A 24,783-nucleotide genomic window follows, 5' to 3' on the forward strand; every position below is an offset into this window, starting at 1 on the left:
CGTGTTGCGTCTGCCCTATCAAGCAATTCCCTTCAAGATGCCTCGCAATTTCCTCCTTAATGACGGATTCTAACATTTTACCTACCACAGACGTTAAACTAACCGGCCTGTAATTCCCCGCCTTTTGCCTGGCACCCTTCTTAAACAACGGCGTAACATTAGCCGTTTTCCAATCCTCCGGCACTTCCCCGGAATCCAGCGACGTCTGGAAAATAACCACCAAGGCATCCACTATAACCTCCGCCATTTCTTTCAGAACCCTCGGATGCATTCCATCCGGTCCTGGGGACTTGTCCACAATCAGCCCCTCCAGTCTGTCGCGCACCGCCTCTCTAGTAACAGTAATGTCATTAAGACCCTCCAGTCCTACCACCTTTCCATCGCTAACACCCGGCAAATTATTCACGTCCTCCTCCGTGAAGACAGAAACAAAAAAGTTATTCAAGACCTTAGCCATATCCCCATCCCCTACCACTAGGTCCCCTTTCTCATCCGCTAAGGGACCAACGTTCACCCTAGCCAGCCTCTTCCTTTTTATATATTTATAAAAACTCTTGCTATCCTTTTTTATATTAAGCGCTAGCCCAGCTTCATAGCTTCTTCTACCCTCCTTTATCAACTTTTTTGTCAATCTTTGTTGACATTTAAACCTTTCCCAATCCTCTTCTCGCCCACTGCTCTTAGCTACTCTAAATTCCTCCGCTTTTAATTTAACACTTTCCTTCATCTCCTTCGTTATCCACGGCTTATTACCTCTCTTCCTACTGTCCTTTTTAACCATCGGAATAAATTTCTGCTGAGCACCAAGAAAGATCTCCTTAAAGATCCTCCACTGCTCCTCAGCAGACCTACCTTCCAACGCGCTCCCCCAGTCCACATTCGCCAATTCTTCTCTCATCCTACCATACTCCCCTCTATTCAAACAAAGGACACGTGTCCGGGAACCCACTTTCTCCTCCTCCATCTGCAACAGAAACTCCACCATACAATGATCACTCTCTCCAAGAGGATCCTTCACCTCAAGGTCCCTAATTCTACCCGCCTCATTACATAGCACCAGATCCAAGATAGCTCGCTCCCTCGTTGGCTCCAACACACACTGTTCCAGGAAACTATCCCGGCAGCATTCCAAGAACTCCTCCTCGAGCCCACCTCGTCCAACATGGGTCGACCAATCAATATGCAGATTGAAATCCCCCATAACTACTGCCGTCCCATTCCTGCACGCCGCACTTATTTGCGCGTTAACAGCCCGCCCCACCTCCAGATCATTATTCGGGGGCCTATAGACGACACCCACCAGCGTCTTCCTCCCTTTGCTGTTCCTAATCTCCACCCACAACGATTCCACTTTCTGCTCTTTGGCTCCGATATCATCCCTTGCTACCACCTTGATGCTGTCCTTAATCAGCAGAGCTACGCCACCCCCTCTTTCCTCCTGCCTATCCTTCCTAAACACTTGATAGCCCTGTACATTCATCTCCCAGTCCCTGTCACCTTGCAGCCACGTCTCTGTAATGGCCACCAGATCGTATCCATTTGTGTCGATCTGCGCCACCAGCTCATCCACTTTATTCCGAATGCTTCGTGCATTCAGATAAAGCGCTTTCATCCCAGCCTTCTTCTGGACCCTATTTGCCGTAACGCCACCACTTGGGACATCCTCAGCCTCTTCCCTTACCTGTACCCTATCCTTAACTGTAGACCTCCTAACATCACCTACCCTCGCACCCTCCCCCCCCCTAATTAGTTTAAAGCCCTGTCTACAGTCCTCTTTACTCGATTCGCCAGCACTCTGGTCCCAGCACGATTCAGACCAACCCCATCCCGCCCGAACAAGTCCCACCTACCCCAATACTGGTGCCAATGCCCCATAAATTCGATCCCATTCCTCCCACACCAATCTCTGAGCCACCCATTCACTTCCTTTATCCTGTCAACCCTACGCCCGTCTGCACTCGGTTCAGGCAGTAGCCCAGAGAAGACCACCTTGTCGGTTCTACTTTTTAATTCCATTCCCAGCTTCTCATACTCCCTCCCCAGATCCTCAGTCCGCACTTTGCCTACGTCGCCGGCACCCACATGTACCACCACAACTGGGTTCTCACCCTCCCACTCCAGATTCCTCTGCAGCCCAGCTGCGACATCCTGTACCCGAGCACCAGGCAGACAACACACCCTTCTGTGCACTTTGTCATTGTGACAAAGGACAGTGTCAATACCCTTCACCCCACTATCTCCAATCACTACTACGTTCCTTTTCCCCTTCTCTTTGCCTATGTCCTGCTGCATCACTGTACCGTGTGCAGTTTGCTCACCAACCTCACCTGCCTCGTCCTCTTCCAGACTGGAAGCAAGAACCTCAAACCTGTTATGCAGATTAAGAGGCTGAGGCCTCCGCTCCTCACCCCCCTTCCTCCTCCCAGCAGCCCCCTTTTGTTCCTGACCCTTAGATTTAGACAGTCTAGGGGGGGTGGATGTCACTTGCACCCCATTGACAATGACACCCTCTCTCCCCCTGATGAGCCTCAGTGTCTGTAGCTCAGAGGCCAGCTCATCCACCTTGAGCTGGAGCTCCTCCAGCAACCTGCACTTACTGCAGACATGGCCACTGGGAAGGACCCTGGGGTCCACCAGTTCCCACATCATACAGGAACCGCACATCACATGCCCCTCCATTATTCAATATAATTTGTTGTGGGAAAAATTTTTTCCTTGTTTTTTGCTGTAGTAGTTTTGAAAAAAAAATTTTTTTTTTTTCCTTCTTCTTTCCACCTGGCCTTTTTACCTTCCAGCCCTTTTTGATATTAAGCCCTAATAGCTCACTCTGCTTCCCTCTCACTCCGCTGCCCGCTCCGACGCTGCCCGCTATCTACACCAGGCCTCCTTTTAAACTTGGCGCTGATTTAAAGCTGATGGGCCACAACTGCCTGATAATCACTCCCTCACAATTCTTAAAGCAGTAAATACAATAAGTAAATGCTTTAAACAGTTCTACAAAGAACAAAGTGCTTTAAACTTATTTTAAACAGGTTTTTAACAGGTAAAGTCTTAGCTTTCTCTCTGATGCTCCTTCCTCGTCTGCTCCAGCAAACAATGTAAGGCTTCACCGTGTGGACACTTGATAATTAAAGCTGATGGGCCACAACTGCCTGATAATCACTCCCTCACAATTCTTAAAGCAGTAAATACAATAAGTAAATGCTTTAAACAGTTCTACAAAGAACAAAGTGCTTTAAACTTATTTTAAACAGGTTTTTAACAGGTAAAGTCTTAGCTTTCTCTCTGATGCTCCTTCCTCGTCTGCTCCAGCAAACAATGAAGGAGCGAGATACCCCACTCTGACTCTAAAGAGACCCTCAGACCCTTCCCATAACACTCACCCCATCCCTTTCTTCGTCACACTCATCCTCTCAATCACGCTGACTCTCTCCACCACACTAACCTCCTTTCTCTCTCTCTCTCTCCGTCACACTAACCCCCGCCCTCCCTCTCCGTCCCGCTGGCTCCCTCTCTCTCTCTCCCTCATGCTGACCCTCTCTCTCTGTCACGCTGACCCTCTCTCTCTGTCACGCTGACCCTCTCCTCTCTTCCTCACGCTGACCCTCTCCTCTCTCTCTCTCCCTCACGCTGACCCTCTCCTCTCTTCCTCACGCTGACCCTCTCCTCTCTTCCTCACGCTGATCCTCTCCTCTCTCTCTCTCCCTCACGCTGACTCTCTCTTATCGATCCCCGTCAGGCTGACCCCCTCTCTCTCTCCGTCACACTGACCCTCTCTGTGTCAGACTGACTCTCCCGCTCCCTATCACGCTGACTCTCTCTCTCTCTTTCTCCCTCACACTAACTCTCTATCTCTCTCTCCGTCACACTGATTCTCTCTCTCCCTCCATCATGCTGACTCACTCTCCCTCTCTCCATTACAGTGACCCTCCCCCTCTCTCTCTATCCCCATCACGCTGACCCTCTCACACTCTCTCTCACAGTGATGCTCTCGTTCTCTCTGTCGACACTGACCCCTCTCTCTCCGTGTCACGCTGGTTCTCTCTCTGTCTCTCCGTCACGCTAGTTCTCTCTCTCCGTCACGCTGGTTCTCTCTCTCTTGCTCCGTCACGCTGGTTCTCTCTCTCGCTGCTCTCTCTCTCCCTCCATCACGCTGGCTCTCTCCCTCCCTCTCCGTCACGCTGGCCCTCCCTCCCTCTCCGTCACGCTGGCCCTCCCTCCCTCTCCGTCACGCTGGCTCTCTCCCTCCCTCTCCGTCACGCTGGCCCTCCCTCCCTCTCCGTCACGCTGGCCCTCCCTCCCTCTCCCTCCGTCACGCTGGCCCTCTCGCTGTCACACAGACTCCCAGACGTACACTCCCTGTCACTGGCCACAGCAGAATGATGTGGAGGGACCTCACTTGGATCCTTACCCGCTAATAGGGGCTGCAGCACAGCTCGTCCATCAGGTCCAATCGCGGTGAATCCGAGTGCCAGAGAGGGCTGCCGGTAGGAGTTGGGGTTGGTACTGTGGACGGAGGATGCTGATGTGCCCAGTGGGATGGAGGACTGAACTCCTGCAGTGGACGGGATGTAGGTTATCCTGGTGAAAAAGGAGCAGCGCTGGTGAACAGGGCAGGTGCAAAAGAATTTATCTTTACAGGGTCATTCAGCCTCTCAGATCTTCCAGAAATACTGCAAACACAGCCAGTGATGCACGGTTGAAGTGTAACCAATGTTACAACAAAGGGAAGGCCTCAGTATTCTTTATACTGCAACTTTACATTGTTATCTAGGTGCCTCAGATCGCTGATAGTGCAGCACTCTCTCGGCACTGACCTCTGACAGTGCGGCACTCCCTCAGTACTGACCCTCTGACAATGCGGCGCTCCCTCGGCACTGACCCTCTGACAGTGCGGCACTCTCTCAGCACTGACTCTCTGACAGTGTGACACTCCCTCAGCACTGACCCGCTGACAGTGCAGCACTCCCTCAGTACTGACCCTCTGACAGTGCAGCACTCCCTCAGTACTGACCCTCTGACAGTGCAGCACTCCCTCAGTACTGACCCTCTGACAATGCGGCACTCCCTCAGTACTGACCCTCTGACAGTGCAGCACTCCCTCAGTACTGACCCTCTGACAGTGCAGCACTCCCTCAGTACTGACCCTCTGACAGTGCAGCACTCCCTCAGTACTGACCCTCTGACAGTGCGGCACTCCCTCAGTACTGACCCTCTGACAGTGCAGCACTCCCTCAGTACTGACCCTCTGACAGTGCAGCACTCCCTCAGTACTGACCCTCTGACAAGGCGGCGCTCCCTTGGCACTGACCCTCTGACAGTGCAGCACTCCCTCAGCACTGACCCTCTGACAGTGCAGCACTCTCTCGGCACTGACTCTCTGACAGTGCGGCACTCCCTCAGCACTGACCCTCTGACAGTGCAGCACTCCCTCAGTACTGACCCTCTGACAAGGCGGCGCTCCCTTGGCACTGACCCTCTGACAGTGCAGCACTCCCTCAGCACTGACCCTCTGACAGTGCAGCACTCTCTCGGCACTGACTCTCTGACAGTGCGGCACTCCCTCAGCACTCACCGTCTGACAGTGCAGCACTCCCTCAGTACTGACCCTCTGACAGTGCGGCACTCCCTCAGTACTGACCCTCTGACAGTGCAGCACTCCCTCAGCACTCACTGTCTGACAGTGCAGCACTCCCTCAGTACTGACCCTCTGACAGTGCAGCACTCCCTCAGCACTGACCCTCTGACAGTGCAGCACTCCCTCAGCACTCACTGTCTGACAGTGCAGCACTCCCTCAGTACTGACCCTCTGACAGTGCAGCACTCCCTCAGCACTGACCCTCTGACAGTGCAACACTCCCTCAGTACTGACATTGGCAATGTTGGTCGTTATGGGCTGAATCCCTCGAGTTGGATTTGAGCACCGGATTCTTCTGGCTGACCGGAAGCTGCCAGCCACTGAGGCCCGGCTGTCCAAGGAGTTTCTGGGTGTGTAGGAGGGGGAGTGGGGTGGGACAGGGGGGAATGGGGTGGGGTGGGTGGTAGGGGAGGAGGGCAGCTATCTGTGCAGCACCTTTACCTGTTTGATGTGGGAAGCAGCATCTTCTGTTGATGGCTGGAAGTGGCCATGACGGCAGTAGCCATGGTGGGGAAGCTGGTGTGAAGGGCTGGGCTGGCTGGTTGCTGCACTGGAGCCTGTGAACTGACCTGTTGCTGCACCACAGGGAGGGGCGCGATCTGGATAATCTGCCAGGGAATCAAACAGACACAAGTGAAAGCTCAGAGTGGCCACCACATCCCAATCCGCTTGCCCTCTCCACACCCCATCCCCTATTCACTCCTGAGAGTGAGTGCGCCTCCCCAGTTGTGAACACCTCCCCGACTGTTGGGGATAGAGGGGCATGAATTGATGGAGTGCGGAGTGTCTTGTGGCTGCAGACAGCGGGTTTGGCGTGGACAAGTCTAGAGAAACATTGTAAATCAAGAGGTGAATTTTACATGACCAAAGGGTCAGTGACAACAGGGGCTGAAGGTTGGATAGAACTCGATGCAGTTCAGGGCTCCCTCTCCACTGTCCCCCATCAAAAACTTTAGGACAGGAGAGCACGGGGTTTGATAGAGTAAAGTTCCCTCTACACTGTCCCCATCAAACACTCCCAGGACAGTACAGCACGGGGTTAGATACAGAGTAAAGCTCCCTCTACACTGTCCCCATCAAACACTCCCAGGACAGGTACAGCACAGGGTTAGATACAGAGTAAAGCTCCCTCTACACTGTCCCCATCAAACACTCCCAGGACAGGTACAGCACAGGGTTAGATACAGAGTAAAGCTCCCTCTACACTGTCCCCATCAAACACCCCCAGGACAGGTACAGAATCATAGAAATCATAGAAACCCTACAGCACAGAAAGAGGCCTTTCGGCCCATCGAGTCTGTACCGACCACAATCCCACCCAGGCTCAACCCCCAATCCCTATATATTTTACCCATTCATCCCTCTAACCTACACATCTCAGGACATAAGAACATAAGAAATAGGAGCAGGAGTAGGCCATCTAGCCCTTCGAGCCTGCCCCGCCATTCAATAAGATCATGGCTGATCTGTCGTGGCTCAGTTCCACATTCCCGCCCTCTCCCCATAACCCTTAATACCCTCTCTTATCAAAAACCCATCAACCCGCGTCTTAAAAATATTTAGCGAGGCAGCCTCCACCACTTCAACGGGCAGAGAATTCCAGAGATTCACCACCCTTCGAGTGACGAAGTTCCTCTTCAACTCCGTTCTAAACCGCCCCCCCTTTATCTTGAGGCTGTGCCCCCTAGTCCTACTGTCTTTTTTGAGCGGGAAGAGTCTCTCCACCTCTATCCTATCCATCCCATTCATCATCTTATACTTCTCAATGAGATCTCCCCTCATTCTTCTAAACTCCAACGAGTACAAGCCTAGTTTATTCAGCCTCTCCTCATAGCTCAACCCCCTCAACTCCGGTATCAGCCTAGTAAACCTCCTCTGCACTCCCTCCAAGACCAAAATATCTTTGCGCAGGTGCGGCGCCCAAAACTGCACACAGTACTCCAGCTGCGGCCTCACCAATGCCCTATACAGCTGCAGCAAGACCTCCCTACTTTTATATTCAATCCCCCTCGCTATGAAGGCCAGCATCCCATTCGCCTTCCTGACCACCTGCTGCACCTGCAAGCTGGGTTTTTGCGACTCATGCACAAGGACCCCGAGGTCCCTCTGCACCGTCGCCTGCTGCAGTTTTTCGCCACGTAAGTAATAGTCCTTCCTACCATTATTCCTACCAAAGTGGACCACCTCGCACTTGCCAACATTAAATTCCATTTGCCATTTCCTGGCCCATTTGCCCAGCCTATCTAGATCCTTCTGCAGACTCTCCACACCCTCCGCACAATTTGCCGTTCCCCCAATTTTGGTGTCATCAGCAAATTTCGACACCATACACTCGGTTCCCTCCTCCAGATCATCTATATAAATGGTAAAAAGTTGAGGCCCCAGCACCAACCCCTGGGGCACTCCACTAGTCACTAGGACACTAGGGGGCAATTTAGCATGGCCAATCAACCTAACCCGCACATCTTTGGACTGGGAGGAAACCGGAGCACCCAGTGGAAACCCATGCAGACACAAGGAGAATGTGTAAACTCCACACAGACAGTGACCCAAGCCGGGAATTGAACCCAGATCCCTGGAGCTGTGAAGCAGCAGTGCTAGCCACTGTGCTACTGTGCCACCCATCATGTTAGATACAAAGTAAAGCTCCCTCTACACTGTCCCCATCAAACCCTCCCAGGACAGGTACAGCACGGGGTTAGATACAGAGTAAAGCTCCCTCTACACTGTCCCCATCAAACACTCCCAGGACAGGTACAGCACGGGGTTAGACACAGAGTAAAGCTCCCTCTACACTGTCCCCATCAAACACTCCCAGGACAGGCAGAGTACGGGGAAGCATACAGAGAAGAGTGAGGAAGAAAGCCTATGAGGAGTGATGGAGAATGAGATAGGGATGGAAAAGGGGATGAAGGGAGGATTAAGAGGGAGAGGGATGGAGGAAGGAGAGTGGTGCACAACTGAAATGAAGGTTGAATTGCAGTGCGAGGTATAAACATCCCCCGATGGTACAGTGCCGAGCCAGGTCACTGACAGCCTGAGCTGAGGGCAGGGAGCATGCGAGGGTCGGGGCTAGGCAGGGGAGGAAGGAAGGCGGAGATGGTGGAGTTTACACGCGCCTTCACTATCCCTGTTTTGGTAGGTTCGTCGGGGCACTGCTCACCTTGCTGGCCTGCTGTTGTGCACCGTTCTGCACCGGCAGTGGAATCGAAGGCGTTGCCATGTGAACCTGGCTGGCGGCGGTGGCCACAGGGCCCACGGTTACCTGCGGCGCCGGCATGGCAACCAGCATCTTCCCTTGCACCTGCCCGGCAGCAGGGTGCAGGCCCGAGGGCTGAACCACCTGCGTGGCATTGATGGGCGAATGAGCAGGCACCGGAGACATGGACTGCACTGCAGAGGAACAGAGAGCAAAAATCAGAACACAAACAGCATCCAGAGGAGGCCATTGCCCCTTCCAGCTGACTATCCCAACCCGCACAACTGTGTCTGATCTTCCAACTCAACTGCCCCTTCACACCCTAATCCCTGAGAAGACAGGAATCTCAAAGACTGGACTGTTCCCAATGACTGAGCATCCACAGCGCTCTGGAACAGCAAAGATTCACAACCCGTAGAGGGAAGGAAGTTCTCCACAGCTCAGTCCAAAATGGCTGCCCTCTCGTCTCGAGTCTCTGACCTCCTCCCCACTGCCGCGATTGCTCCCACTCCCTGGTGTCATTCCTGACAAGGGCAAGAAGCCTCAGAGCCTCTCAAAGCCCCTTCCAGAATGCTCTGCGCAGAAAGGGGAGCGAGAGAGAGGGCAGGACAGCCTCTCTGGCCGCTAGGAGAACAAAGCGGGCGGGGTGTTTGCGGTGGTGGTGGTGGTTTTAGATCAGGCTGCCCCATGCCCCCTCTGACGTTCAGGTCACAGCCCGAAAGCCCCTCAGGCTGGGGACAGGGGGGATTCGCCTCTCCCACCACTGAGCCTCTGTCCCTCTTCATCTCACTGCTCCTTCTGCCCCATTGCAACCTCTCCATTGACACCCCTCACTCACCCTGTCCCCCCAATGCCCTACAGTCATTGTTCCAGCATGCATCCCCCCACCGCACCCCCCCCCCCCCCCCCCCGCCCCCAAGAGTCCTCCTTACCTTTTTGTACCACGCCAGGGTTGACCATAGGAGTGGGCTGGATGATGGGGATGCCCTGAGGGGAGGCGGCAGTGGCAGCAGCGAGGACCTTGCCGTTGGGGGGTGGCAGGGTGAAGTGGATGCTGGTGGCACCAGCGGGAGCGGGGGGTTTGCCGGCAGCGGAGAGCTGGAGCTGTTGTGGCAGGGTGGGAAGGATGTACTGGAGCTGGGTGATGGCGCCAGGCTTCAGCGGCTGCTGCTGGATGATGCCCAGGGGCAGCGCACCGTTCTGGCTGCCCACAGCTGGCGTCTGGGCAATGAACTGGAGGGAGGGTTGCTGGGGCAACATCAGGCTGGGGGTGCCAGCCGAAGAGGAGGAGGAGGAGGGACAGGAGGAAGAGGAGGAGGCAGCGGCGAGGGTGCTGCCCCCAGTGGCCGGCTGGCAGCCCGGCGAACTCATCACCAGGTTGGTCATGAGTGCCCCAGCTGGGGTGGGTTTGGCCAAGGGGCTGAAGTTCACCAGGTGAGGTGGGGGCTTCTTCTCCGGCTGTCCCTGGGTGTAGAGCACGCCGATGCCCAGGGAGGAGCAGGCCACGCGCCCACCACTGCCGCTGGTCACAGTGTGACCCCCCAGCTCGGCCAGGTGGGGTCGCGGGGTGCCGGCGGGCAGGGGGGAGCAGCTGACCGGCTGCAGGACGTTGGTGACGGAGGTGGGGGCAGCGCGGGGGAAGCCCCCCTCCCCGGATGCTGGTGGGGGGCTGACCAGGACGGTGCCAGCGGGGGCCTTGAGGCAGCGGGTGCCGCCGGGCGTGCCGAGGGGCACTGACCGCTCTGTCCCGGCATCGACCAGCGGCTGGTGGCCAGGGGGCAGGCCGAGGGGGGCGATGACCGACTGGCTGGTGTAGAGGCAGCCACCGCCCGCCCCTGCCCCCTCCGCCCCCTTCCGCTTCCGGTCATAGGGAGGGCCGGGCTCGGCCACTGTGAAGCGAACGTCCCCCCGTCTCCCTGCCACTGCCTGCCCCTCAGAGCGGGGCTTGTGCTCCGAGTCTGCTCTGAAGGTGCCGAGGGCGCATAACCCCGAGGGCCCATAACCCCGCGCTGACTGAGGGTCTGTCCCCTGGGCCCCTCCCCCACTCTCGCCACCGCCCACAGCCTCCGTCCGGGTGGGCAGCACTCGGTCCCGGGAAACCTCGACTGGTGTCCGGCATGGTGCGTAATTCCCGGACTGCGACGACTGGATCACCGGAGCGAAGATCTTCGGGGTCAGCGGGGAGAAACAAAATACAAGAAAAATTAACATTTCAGCTCTCAACGTCAGCCCTCAGGGATTCATATCATCATAGAATCCCTACAGTGCAGGAGGAGGCCACTCAGCCCATCGAGCCTGCATTGACAATAATCCCACCCAGGCCCCCGTCCGGTGCATTTACCCTGTTAATCTCCCTGACACTAAGGGGCAATTTAGATGGCCAATCTGTCTAACCTGCACATCGTTGGACTGTGAGAGGAAACCCACACGGACACGGGGAGAATATGCAAACTCCATACAGACAGTGACCCAAGCCTGGAATCGAACCCGGGTCCTTGGCACTGTGAGGCAGCAGTGCTAACCACTGTGCTCTCCTACAGGGGAAATCAGCTAGTGTTCCGCCTCCACGCTATTCTCATGCTGTGTTCCTCCTCACTAAACGAGCCAACACCAAGATCGAAGAGCTTGCAGGTACTGACTCACATCACTGCCCTGCTTGCTGGAACACAGCAAGAATCCAACTGAATTAGCTTTCCAAGAAGCCTGGCGGACAAGGCCTGGCTGAATGGCCTCCTTTCATAAGGACAAGAATGTAAGAACGTAAGAAATAGGAGCAGAAGTGGGCCATCTAGCCCCTTGAGCCTGCCCTGCCATTCAATAAGATCATGGCTGATCTGAAAGTGGTTCAGTTCCACTTACCCGCCTGCTCCCCATAACCCTTAACTCCCTTATCGATCTACCCGTGACTTAAACATATTCAACGAGGTAGCTTCCACCGCTTCAATGGGCAGAGAATTCCAGAGATTCACCACCCTCTGAGAGAAGCAGTTCCTCCTCAACTCTGTTCTAAATTGACTCCCCCTTATTTTGAGGCTGTGCCTCTAGTTCTTGTTTCCTTTCTAAGTGGAAAGAATGTCTCTGCCTCTACCCTATCTAGCCCTTCATTATCTTATGTCTCTATAAGATCACCCCTCAGCCCTCTAAACTCCAATGAGTACAGGCCCAATCTACTCAATCTCTCCTCATAAACGAAGCCCCTCATCTCCGGTATCAGCCTGGTGAACCTTCTCTGTACTCCCTCCAAGGCCAATATATCCTTTTGCAAATGCGGCTACAAAACTGCACACAGTACTCCAGCTGCGGCCTCACCAGTAACCTGTACAGTTGCAGCAAGACCTCCCTGCTTTTATATTCTATCCCCCTCACTGTAAAGGCCAACATTCCATTCGCCTTCTTGATCACCTGCTGCATCTGCAGACTGGGTTTTTGTGATTCATGCACAAGGATCCCTCGGTCCCTCTGCACAGTAGCGTGTTGTAATTTTTCACCGTTTAAATAATAGTCCATTTTACTATTATTTCTTCCAAAATGAATAACCTCACACTTGCCAACGTTATACTCCATCTGCCAGATCCTAGCCCACTCGCTCAGCCTATCCAAATCTCTCCGCAGACTTTCCGCACCCTCCACGCAATTCGCTTTCCCACTCATCTTCGTGTCACCAGCAAACTTTGTTATCCTACACTCAGTCCCTTCTCCAGATCGTCTATGTACATGGTAAACAGTTGAGGCCCCAGCACCGATCCCTGCGGTATGCCATTAGTCACCAACTGCTAACCAGAAAAGCACCCCTTTCCTACAATACTCTGATTTGATCGTGAGTCTGATAAGAAAGGACGTTACTCTGGGTCTGGAGTTGGGGGCGAATGCCTCCTCCAGGGGCAGAACTGGAGAAACATGGAGGTCCTAGGAAAGGTGGGGGGATGGGAGGGAGACTGGAAAACAATTTTAGCAGGTTAGCCAGCTAAACTCAGTCTCCGCAGTGGGAGCTGAGTCATTATTTAGGTATCTGGTTTAATCTGGCTTCTGGAGTCCCAGTGCAGCTTCCTGTAACAGGGGTGTTCACTGCAACCTAAACAAACTGACTACACCAAGGAGTTAAAGGAAAGTTAAAATCTATTTATCATTGTCACAGGTAGGCTTACATTAACACTGCAAATGAAGTTACTGTGAAAACCCACAGTCCGTCACACTCCGGATCCCGTTCAGGTTCGGGATTGGGGTCAATTCCGGCCTTGGGTCACTGTCTGTGTGGAGTTTGCACATTCTCCCCGTGTCTGTGTGGGTTTCCTCCGGGTGCTCTGGTTTCCTCCCACTCTCCAAAAGGTGTGTGGGTGAGGTGGCTTGGCCATGGGAAATTACCCCTTAGTGTCAGGGGAACTAACTAGGGTAAATGCATCGGACTGTGGGGATAGGGCCTGGGTGGGATTGTGGTTGGTGCAGGCTCGATGGGCCGAATGGCTTCCTTCTGCACTGCAGGGTTTCTATGATTCTAAATAAGAAGAGTTCACAAACTGAGCGTTAATTCTATAGAAAATACCTGTGGGGAATTGATAATAGAAAGCAGGGAAAATGGTGGATGAACTGAACCGTTATTTGGCATCTACCTTCACAACAGAGGATTCAAGTGAAGTCCCAGAAATCGGTGTAAATCAGGAAGCGGGAAGGAGGAAGGAACTCAGGAAAATTACAATCACCAGGGAAGAAGTACTGAGCAGTGTCCGATCTCCAGCCTGATAAATCCCTGGATTCTAATGGTCTTGACAGAAATCGCTAATGAGGCAATTGATGGTTTGAATTTTCTAAATTCCCCAGATCTGAGGAAGATTTCATTAGGTTGGAAAATGTAACGTCTCGATTCAAAATGGGAGTGAGACAGAAAGCAGGAACCTGCAGGCCAGTTAGTCTAAGATCTGTCACAGGGACAATGTTAGAAACTACTATTATAGATGTTGGAGCAGGGTACGTGGAAAAATTCAAGCTAATCCAGGTGCGGCCTCAGCAAGACTCTACAAAACCTCAGCAATGACCAATAGGGAGCTAAAAGGAGAATGAGAGAATGAGAGGGAGGGAGCAAGGGACAGAGAATGAGATGGGAGTGGCTACAGCCAGAATGGACAGGTGACAGGAAGGTACTTACCTTATTGTCATTTTCGTCACCAGACATCCCATCGCTGTCGCTATCAGTTACCCGCTCCTTGCACTTCAGGTCGATGTCAGTGGCGCTGTAAGGGTCATCTGCAGAGTGAACCAGAGTAAAAGCCTCATTCGCAACAAGAAAGGTGGCTGGCCGTCACCAGCAGCTCCCCCACAAAATGGGATTGCTGCTCCTGCTCCCCACAACACAAAACAGGATCGCACCCGTACTCCGCTGAAAACAGGTTCAATCCCTCCTTCCCCGAAACAGGAATTCTGACCCGGAATCAAGATAACACTCCCCCCACCCCCATCTCCCCAATCGCCCCCCCCCCCCAGAGACAGGATCCCCCTTACCCCAAAATAGCAACTCTGACCCAGAAACAGAATAACATCCCCCCTCACCCCCATCTCCCCACTCCCCCCGAGAGACAGGACCCCCCCCGACCCTGAAATAGCAACTCCGACCCAGAAACAGGATAACTTCCCCCTTCACCCCCATCTCCCCACTCCCCCCGAGAGACAGGACCCCCCCCCGACCCTGAAATAGCAACTCCGACCCAGAAAGAGGATAACACCCCACCAACATCCCCTTTACCCTGCAACAGGAAATTTCACCACAGAAACAGGGTCCTTTCCTCTGAAACAGGGTAACTTTGACCCCCCCCCACCCCCACCACCCAAACAGGACCACCCCCCCTTCTCCTGCATCAGGATGCATCTTCCCCACACTCTCAGAGCACTGGTCCTTCCTGGAGTACAGCACCATCTTGAGCCCTCCCCTTTCTCAGCTAACGGGATATGGATGAACTGGGACCAGCTCAGTGCCAACTGTTTGGGCGGAGGAGAGAAGCTACTTACTGGTTCTGAGCCCACGCTCCTGCAGGATTTCCTGGATCCCCTGCTGAAACCAACGGGACATTCCCCAACAAATGTAAGGATTGGATAAGGCCAAAATACAGTCACAATTTCCAGCGTTCAGCTCTCCAGATGGAGGGTGAATGCTTTTCCCACGACTGAGTAAAGATGCAGATCTGAGTCTGGTTAACAGAGTTAAAATACACAGCAGCCATTATCTCAGGGTGCTGTAATGGCATTGAGGGGCTGAATGGCCTCCTCTTCCTGTGTAATAGGCTCAAGGGGCTGAATGGCCTCCTCCTGTTCCTGTGTAATAGGCTCAAGGGGCTGAATGGCCTCCTCCTGTTCCTGTGTAATAGGCTCAAGGGGCTGAATGGCCTCCTCCTGTTCCTGTGTAATAGGCTCAAGGGGCTGAATGGCCTCCTCCTGTTCCTGTGTAATAGGCTCAAGGGGCTGAATGGCCTCCTCCTGTTCCTGTGTAATAGGCTCAAGGGGCTGAATGGCCTCCTCCTGTTCCTGTGTAATAGGCTCAAGGGACTGAATGGCCTCCTCCTGTTCAAATCCTCAGCCTTGGCCTCGTGGATAGGTCCGGAATATCCTCTCCTTTAGCAGGGAGGTTTTGGAGCAAGAGAGACAGTGAGGGGGAACGGGTATGAGGTTGATTGGAGACCTCGACCCTCCCTTTCCCCCCTGCCCGACTCACCCATCACATCGTCATCGCCTTCCTCCTCACAGATGACCATCCTCTCCTCATCGCTGGTCATGTCCTCACTGGTGGTCCGCTGGGAGCGAAAGGGCCGTGGATGGGATGCTCTCAGAGAGCTGCTGGAGGACACGGGGTCGCTGGCAGACTGGGTACTGAAGCCCAGTGATGCTGGCGTGGCGTGCTGTGATCGGACCCCAGGGTAAGGCAGCGGGTTCGAGCACATCTGGAGAAGGGAAGAGAGAGGGAGAAGGGGTAGATAGTAAGCACTCGAACCGCACTGTCTCAGCAATACCATGCAGCTAACCCAGATACCCCCAACTTCGCCTCATTCCCTCCGTCCACCCCCCAAATTTGCTTCCCTCCCCAAAATCCCTCTTGCTCGCTCGAAACTGCTCGCTTCCTCGAACCACCCCCCTCGCTCCTGCATTCCCTTCATTACCCCAAATTCCCCTCACTCCCCATGAAACCCGCTTGCTCCCCATTCCCTCATGACCCCAAAAACCCCCGCTCCCCATTCCCCCTCCCTCCCCCAAAAGCCCCTGCTCCCCCGAAACCCCATACCCACAGAAACTAGGAGGAGTAGGCCATTCGGCCCATCGAACCTGCTCAGTTATTCAATACAATCGTGATTGATCAACTCCATTTTCCCACTGGTTCCAGATATCCCAGTGTTCCCGGACAGAAGCTATCCATCGCAGCCTGAAACGCCTTCAATGAGGGAACAGTCACAACCTCCTTGGGAACAGAATCCCAAAGATTCACAACCCTTCCGGTGAAGTTATTTCTCCAGATCCTGATCCTCAGTGATCGATTCCCGCATTAAATCCTCTCCGGAATCTTGTGCCTTTGGATGAGATTGCCTCTCGCTCTTCTAAGCTCCAGCAAATGTGAACCCGATTTACTCAAAACTCTCCTCATAGAATGACCCCTCCTTGATCCCAGGAACCAATTTACTGAATCCTCACTGTATCAGTATATCCTTCCTTTAATGTGGAGATTGAAACCGCACTTTCGGTCTCACTAAAACTGCTATACAACTGCAACAAGACTTCTTCATTCATATACTCCAATCCCCTTGTACATGCCATTTACCTTCCCAACTGCTGGCTGCTCCTTAACGCTGCTCCACCCTCTCCAAGTCTCTCCGAACATTAACATTTATGAGTTTCGTACATTCGCAACACCCTGATTCCAGCTCCCCCCACACCTCCGCCAACTCCACTTCCCTGTATCCTGACAATGTTCCTCCCTCCCTGCTGCCTGATTACCTGAGCGAGCTCCACCAGCGCCTCGCTGTTCCGCTCACACTTCTCCGAGCTGTGCACGCCGCTGTGGGAGAAGGCCCTCGGCCTGGTCAGTTGTGTGCTCACTGCCCCGGCGTGCTGGCTGCGCTCAGGGCCCAGCAGCAGGGAAATGGGTTTCGATTCGGTGCAGGGGGGTCCGTGGCTGTCAGGCCCCATCTCGGAGGAAACTGTGGAGAGAGAGAGAGAGAAAGAGCGAGGGGAAGGGCGACAGAGAGAGGAGAGAAAGAGGGCGAGGGGCAGAGAGAGAGAGGGGGGGAGGAACGGGGGGGGCGGGGACAGAGTGGGGGGGGAAAACAGAGGGGGGGGGAAAACAGAGGGGGGGGAAAACAGAGGGGGGGGAAAAACAGAGGGGGGGGGAAAACAGAGGGGGGGGGAAAACAGAGGGGGGGGGAAAACAGAGGGGGGGGGAAAACAGAGGGGGGGGGAAAACAGAGGGGGGGGGAAAACAGAGGGGGGGGGAAAACAGAGGGGGGGGGAAAACAGAGGGGGGGGGAAAACAGAGGGGGGGGGAAAACAGAGGGGGGGAACAGAGGGGAAACAGAGGGGGGGGAGAGACAGAGGAGTGGGTGGGGGGATTGAAGGAGTGGGTGGGGGGGGGGTGAATGAGTGGCAGGGTAGGGGGGATGAGAATTCATTAAGCTCTAAGATAGAGACACTTAATATGTCACCCATCACCCACTGCAAACAAGATCATTGAATGGCCTCCTCCTGTTCCCGTGTAACAGGCACGACTGGCACAACGGCATTATCCTTTCCTTGTGTAGCAGGCATGAGATGGACTGAATGGAATCCTTTGTTCCTGTCCAACAGACCTGAGAGGGGCTGAATGGTCTCCTGTCCTTATGTACTTGGTTTGATGGGCTGAATGGCCACCTCCCATCTGAGTGCTCATCAGCATTCCACCTGAATGGGGCACAGTGAACGTGGGACAGGCTGGGTATACTGTGCCCTGCCCCTGATGCAGCTTAGTGCCAGAGGGATCTGCGGAGGGCCTGTTCCACTACCCGCTCTACCCACCCCCAGCAGCTGGCAAGTCTCTCCCACTGAAAAGTTATTGGCAAAAGGACAGCCTCTCCTGCCCTTGCTGTTACAGACAGCACTGGGGCCCGTGTGCCCCGGGGGTGACAGAGTGCCCCACTGGGGAGTGAGCCAGGCAGCGGGAAGCCAGTCGCCATCTCTCCCTCCTCTGGCTAAGCTCCAGTCTAAAGACCACGCTTGCCCGCCTGCCCGAATGTGCTTACGCTACCAGACCCCGGCTCCCAAGGGGTGCAGAGGGCATTCTCTGAGGTGACGTACCTGTGGCGGCCGAGAGTGTGCCAGTCTCTGACATGCTGCGTTCCCGCTGCTCCTTGCACCTGACAGCACCGGGACCCGCCACGGCGGTTTTGACGTCAGAACTTGATTTCTTGCGGTCTTTGTTACACCACTTCCAGTCAGGGTGGGCCTTGAAGTGAGCTTCCTTTACCTGCAAGCAAACACGACATAAGACAAGGGAACGTAGTACAGTTCCTGCAATGGCCCATAGTACGGTTCTTACAATCAACATCAACGGGGAAAAGGTATTCAGCCAACTACTAGGATTGAGGGCAGGTAAGTCCCCCGGACCAGATGGTCTACATCCTTGGGTATTAAAGGAAGTGGCTGCAGAAATGCATTCATTGGTTATTGTACTCCAAAATTTCCTGGACACGGGAAAGGTTCCACTGGATTGGAAAAATGCTAATGTAACATCCTTATTCACAAAGGGAGGGAGGCAAAATGTGGGAAATTACAGAACAGTTAGTTTAACATCTGTTGTTGGGAAAGTGTTAGAATCAATTATTGAGGAAGCAATGTCAGCACATTTGGAAAGTCACATCAGGATCCATCAGAGTCAGCACGGTTTTATGAAGGGCAAATCATGTTTGGCTGATTTGCTAGAGTTCTTTGAGGGTGTAACAAGCATAATGGGGATCCAGTAGATGTAGCATATCTGCTCTTCCCTAAGGTGTTTGATAAGATGCCGCACAGAAGGTTAATTCACAAGGTTCGATCGCATGGGATTCGGGGTAATTTATTTGCTTGGATGGGTGACTGGCTGACGGACACAAGGCTGAGATTCAGGATAATTTTTTTTCCGGATGGCAGGAATTAACTAGTGGGATGCCACAGGGTTTGGTCCTTTCTGATCTATATTAATAACTTGGATACAGCGATAGAAGGCTCTATAGCCAAATTTGCAGATGACACAAAAATAAGCGGGATAGTAAGTTGCAATGAGGAAATAACATTACAAATGGATTTAGATAGGTTAGGAGACTGGGCCAAAATGTGGCAGATGGAATTTAACATGGATAAGTGTGAGGTCATACATTTTGGTCAGAAAAATTGGAAGGCAACTTATTATCTAAATGGGGAGAGACTTCGAGGCGCAGAGGGATCTGGGTGTCCCCGTTCATGAGTCATAGAAAACTAGCCCGCAATTCAGCAGGTAATAAAGAAAGCAAATGGAATATTGACTAAATGAGTAGAATATGACAATAAGCAAGTATTGTTGCAACTATACAAGGCATTAATGAGGCTGCACCTGGAGTATTATGCACAGTTTTGATCGCTTGTTTGAGAAAAGATGTAGTGGCATTGGAGAAGATTCACTGGATTGATTGCAGAGATGAGGGGTTTGTCGGATGAAGAGAGATTGAACAGTTTAGGCCGATACTCTCTGGAATTTGGAAGAATGGGGGGAGATCAGATTGAGGTGTACAAGATGATAAAAGGTCTGGATAAAGTAGATGTGGAGCAGATGCTTCCTCTTGGGGGGCATTCTGGGACAAGAGGTCATAGTCTCAGGATAAGGGGTAGCAAATTTAAAAGATTTGAGGAGAAACAACTTCTCCTAAAGGGTTGTGAATCTGTGGAATTCGCTGCCCCAAAGTGTGGTGGATGCTGGGGGAGTGAGTAAATTTAAGGAGGAGTTAGACAGATTTTTAATTAGTCATGGGTTGAGGGCAAGGCAGGAAAATGGGGATGAGGAGCATATCATCCGTGATCAAATGGATTTCTTGATGGGCTGAACGACCTAATTTTGCCCCAAATCTTATGCGCTTATGATGGCACCACCACCCCCCCGCCCCCCACTCAGGGTTAGACACTGAGTAAAGCTCCTGAGGGGCTGAATGACCTCCTTGTCTTCCCGTTTAGCAGGCTCGAAGGGGCAGAATGGCCTCCTCTGTAGTTCCCGTGATTGTCACTGCGCACATTCACTGGTCAACCCCTCCTCCCCCATCCTAGCCCTGAACTCCCACTGCCATCGACGACCTGAGGGAATCGTTTCCCTCTCTCTCTGGACACCCTGTCCCGTCCTTTACTGATCTGATTCCGACACCCCCTCAAGCGGGTAAAAGGCGTGTGCGCGACTCCCCCTTTGGGAATCTGCTCTCCTACCTGAAAGGCCAAGTCGTGGTATTTCTGTTTCTCCTTGGGGCCCAGGGCGTACCACCACTCGCCCAGGATCTTGCTGACTGTCCGGTTGTCCTGGTTGGGGTGCCGCTGGTGAACAAGCGCGCGGTGCCGCTTACTGAAGATCATGAAGGCGTTCATTGGTCGCCGGATGTGGTCCTTCTCACGCTGGGGTGGATGACAGACAGACAGGAGCCTTCGTCAGCTTTAGGGGCTAAGCCTGGGTTTACCGACTGCAACTCAATGTCATCTTAAACCCTCTTCCCTCCTTTTACAACACCAACCGACTGGAGGGCAATAAGGGGAGGGAGGCCATTCAGCCCCTTTAGGCTGTTTCACCATTCAATACAATCGGTGACCAATACTCATCCTCCACTCCTCCTTCCCACCCCGTCCTTCCAGCAAACCACCACAGAACACAGAACATAACAGCGCAGTACAGGCCCTTCGGCCCTCGATGTTGCGCCGACCTGTGAAACCAATCTAAAGCCCAACTAACCTACACTTTTCCAATATCATCCATATATTTATCCAATGACCATTTAAATGCCCTTAATGTTGGCGAATCCACTACTGATGCAGGAAGGGCATTCCACGCCCTTCCTACTCTCTGAGTAAAGAACCTACCTCTGACATCTGTCCTATATCTATCACTAGTCTCAGAGTTGGATATACTTGGAACAGCCACAGTCTCTGGACATGGAGAATTCCAAAGACTCTAAACCCTTCCTTATTTCCTCCTTACCGCAGGGATCTGGGGTAGTAGTACCTCTTGTTGAATGACAGAGCCAGGGCCCAGGGCAATGTGCTGAGAACCCGGTTCAAATCCCTCAGTATTCCAGTGCAGATGGTGAAATCTGAAGACCGGGAATTGGCAGTCATTAAAAAAACCCATCTGGTTCACTCACTGACTGCCCCCCGCCCCACCCCCTTACTCTGCTCCAGCCTACCCGTGACCCCCAGCAATGTGGAAACAATCCAGTAAGCCACTCAGCTAGAGGGGCAACTCAGCAATGAATGCTGGCCCAGCCAGAGGCACCCACATCCCAGTGAAGAATAACTATCCACACGCTCCTCAGCAACTGAATGGCTCCCCTTTGGTCAGGAAACCATAGCAGTGACCTGTACAGGCTTTGTGTGTTCCCCCCACCGCCAGCCTCTCTCACAATGTGACAAGCTGGAGAAGGGGCCAAATAGCCTCCTCCCATTCCTGTGTAACAGGCTGGAAAAGGGGCTGAATGGCCTCCTCCCATTCCTGTGTAACAGGCTGGAAAAGGGGCTGAATGGCCTCCTCCTGTTCTTGTATAACAGGCTGAAGAAGGGGCTGAATGGCCTCCTCCTGTTCCTGTGTAACAGGCTGGAGAAGGGGCTGAATGGCCTCCTCCTGTTCCTGTGTAACTGGCTGGAGAAGGGGCTGAATGGCCTCCTCCTGTTCCTGTGTAACTGGCTGGAGAAGAGCTCAATGGACTCCTCCTGTTCTTGTGTAACTGGCTGGAAAAGAACTCAATGGACTCCTCCTGTTCTTGTGTAACTGGCTGGAGAAGGGGCTGAATGGCCTCCTCTAGTTCCCTGTGTAACAGGCTGGAGAAGGGGCTGAATGGCCTCCTCCTGTTCTTGTGTAACAGGCTGGAGAAGGGGCTCAATGGACTCCTCCTGTTCCTGTGTGACAGGCTGGAGAAGGGGCTGAATGGCCTCCTCCTGTTCCTGTGTGACAGGCTGGAGAAGGGGCTGAATGGCCTCCTCTTGTTCCTGTGTGACAGGCTGGAGAAGGGGCTGAATGGCCTCCTCCTGTTCCTGTGTGACAGGCTGGAGAAGGGGCTGAATGGCCTCCTCCTGTTCCTGTGTGACAGGCTGGAGAAGGGGCTGAAAGGGGATGAATTCAGTGAGGCAGAATGGTGCCAGAATGGACAGTGACTTCCTTCATTGCAGCTTGTGGTGGTTGTTTTGAACAGTGAGTGATGTTGAGATCAGTCTGTGTTTCAGCTCTCTCTGCTTTCAGGAAACAAACAGTCCGTCAACAACACCCTGTCCTTAGAATTGTAGAACCCTACAGTGCAGAAAGAGGCCCTTCGAGTCTGCACCGACCACAATCTCACCCAGGCCCTACTCCCCATATTCCTTCTTCTCCCTGTCACACATGCTGGAAACTAGCACCTCACGGTCTCCCTGGCTGAGCCTGAGGGGAGGCTGACAACAGGAAGGAGTGTGAGTAATTTCGAAAACACCAGCCCCCGCTCCACTCCCAGCAACATCTCCTCGCCGTCACTCTCCACGGTGCTGACTCACTCACAGTTTCACCTTCGTCAGTCGCCAAGTGGGAACCGACGTCGAGCGCCCTCCTTCTGGGAAGCCCCTTCCCCAGGACAGCCCGCTCCTCCCCAAGCCCCCAGTCTCGGCTCGGCCTACCTTGTGTGGGCTGCGGCCGTCTTTCTCGGAAGAGGAGTCTCGGTCCTTTGGCAGTGCGCTGAGTGACTTGGTCCTGCGTTTCTCTGGCGCCAGGCAGACGGCGTCCACTCCCGTGCTGGACAGAAAGCTGCATGTGGGCAGGAGAGTGCGGTTAATAAGCCTGCATCTGGGAGTACAACGAGAGAGCACGATCGGCTCACCAAATCAGACATTGCAGCCCCAGGAAGAGACACCACAGATCACCAGAAGCTGTCCCAAAGAGATCGCCTTTAAAGAGTGTCTTGGAGGAGGAGGTGGTGGAAGAGGCTTCAGTGTGGGTCGGCTGCTCAGTCAGTTCATCAACTCACATTAAAGCTTCTCCACCTCTTTCTCTTTGCCACTCGCACAGTCTGTACCGGTAAAGACTCGCATTCCAACTATTATCTTGCAATTGTGTCTTTACCTGTATATGCCGTGTTTGTGAACCCACCTCTCCGCTCACCTGATGAAGAAGCAATGCTCTGAAAGCTCGTGATTCCAGACAAACCTGTTGGACTATAACCTGGTGTTGTGAGACTTCTTACTGTGCTCACCCCAGTCCAACACCGGCATCTCCACATCACGGCCCCTTCAAGAAGCTCCTTCAATCCAACTTCTCTGACCCAGATTTTGCTCATATTCCCGTCTCCAACGATGATCTGGATTGAGCTGTGAATGATGATGAGGGGTACGGGCCAGGGCAGTAGTTGTTCCCCTGGGTTGAGGGGTCAATCATGAGGGGGCACGGTTTGAAGTAAGGGGTAGGAGATTCAGTGGGCATTTGGGAAAACATTTTTCCACTTGGAGGGTGTTGGGACTCTGGAAAGCACTGCCTGGGAAGGCAGCGAAGGCCAGAACCCTTACAGATGTCAGAGGGATTTGGATGGGTGCTTGAAACACCATAACGTCACTGATATGGGGCAGGTGTTGGAGAATGGGTGACTTTAGTGGTGGGTATTGTTGGTGCAGGCTCAATGAGCCGAAGGGTCTTTTCCCTGTGGGGGTGTCCTACAGGCGGTGGAGACGCACGCTGCTATATACTCACGCCTCGTCGTGGTCACTCTCCGTCTCACTGTCCAGTCTCTGGTCTGGCAGACCCTGCATCTCGTCGTCATGGTGAGCAGGCTTGGTCGCCTCGTTGCTAATTTGTGGGGGGCTGTCTGGCTCCTCGTGTGTCTCTGGCTCCTGGGGCATCTCCACAGGACTGCGCAGTCCTTGCGCTGACTGCACAGGCTCTGTGGGAGCAGAGAGAAAGGTTAAAGGCATCCCAGCCAAAAGTCACAACCAAGTACAATAACACAACAGAATGACTGAAACGCTACAATGCAGAAAGAGGCCATTCGGCCCACATCTGCACAGACAACAATCCCACCCAGACCCGATATGCATAACCTCACAAAGTTACCCATCTAGTCCCCCAACACTAAGGAAAAAATTAGGTAGGGCTGGAGTGAGAGCGGGACGGAGAGACAGAGCGAGCGAGCGGGACGGAGAGACAGAGCGAGCGAGCGGGACGGAGAGACAGAGCGAGCGAGCGGGACGGAGAGACAGAGCGAGCGAGCGGGACGGAGAGACAGAGCGAGCGAGCGGGACGGAGAGACAGAGCGAGCGAGCGGGACGGAGAGACAGAGCGAGCGAGCGGGACGGAGAGACAGAGCGAGCGAGCGGGACGGAGAGACAGAGCGAGCGAGCGGGACGGAGAGACAGAGCGAGCGAGCGGGACGGAGAGACAGAGCGAGCGAGCGGGACGGAGAGACAGAGCGAGCGAGCGGGACGGAGAGACAGAGCGAGCGAGCGGGACGGAGAGACAGAGCGAGCGAGCGGGACGGAGAGACAGAGCGAGCGAGCGGGACGGAGAGACAGAGCGAGCGAGCGGGACGGAGAGACAGAGCGAGCGAGCGGGACGGAGAGACAGAGCGAGCGAGCGGGACGGAGAGACAGAGCGAGCGAGCGGGACGGAGAGACAGAGCGAGCGAGCGGGACGGAGAGACAGAGCGAGCGAGCGGGACGGAGAGACAGAGCGAGCGAGCGGGACGGAGAGACAGAGCGAGCGAGCGGGACGGAGAGACAGAGCGAGCGA

The 24,783-nt window shown here is 53.8% G+C and overlaps 1 protein-coding gene across 1 annotated transcript in view; it reads right to left on the reverse strand.

Annotated features, from left to right (window-relative positions):
- Nucleotides 1-24,783, reverse strand: part of LOC145339662 (protein capicua homolog) — a gene marked incomplete at its 5' end in the record, with an annotated part of 74,318 nt that overhangs the window by 26,068 nt on the left and 23,467 nt on the right. The window contains 11 exons of the mRNA XM_080184176.1: nt 4,412-4,581; nt 6,080-6,246; nt 8,802-9,031; nt 9,770-11,003; nt 13,978-14,075; nt 15,535-15,760; nt 16,806-17,008; nt 18,138-18,306; nt 20,265-20,447; nt 22,686-22,812; nt 23,749-23,938. Of these exons, the coding sequence (XP_080040302.1) occupies nt 4,412-4,581; nt 6,080-6,246; nt 8,802-9,031; nt 9,770-11,003; nt 13,978-14,075; nt 15,535-15,760; nt 16,806-17,008; nt 18,138-18,306; nt 20,265-20,447; nt 22,686-22,812; nt 23,749-23,938 (2,997 nt within the window). The remainder of the gene's footprint in view (nt 1-4,411; nt 4,582-6,079; nt 6,247-8,801; nt 9,032-9,769; nt 11,004-13,977; nt 14,076-15,534; nt 15,761-16,805; nt 17,009-18,137; nt 18,307-20,264; nt 20,448-22,685; nt 22,813-23,748; nt 23,939-24,783) is intronic.

Source organism: Carcharhinus amblyrhynchos, unplaced genomic scaffold, assembly GCF_965287045.1.
Source record: "Carcharhinus amblyrhynchos unplaced genomic scaffold, sCarAmb.v2.hapA scaffold_594, whole genome shotgun sequence".
Classification (NCBI taxonomy): domain Eukaryota; kingdom Metazoa; phylum Chordata; class Chondrichthyes; order Carcharhiniformes; family Carcharhinidae; genus Carcharhinus; species Carcharhinus amblyrhynchos.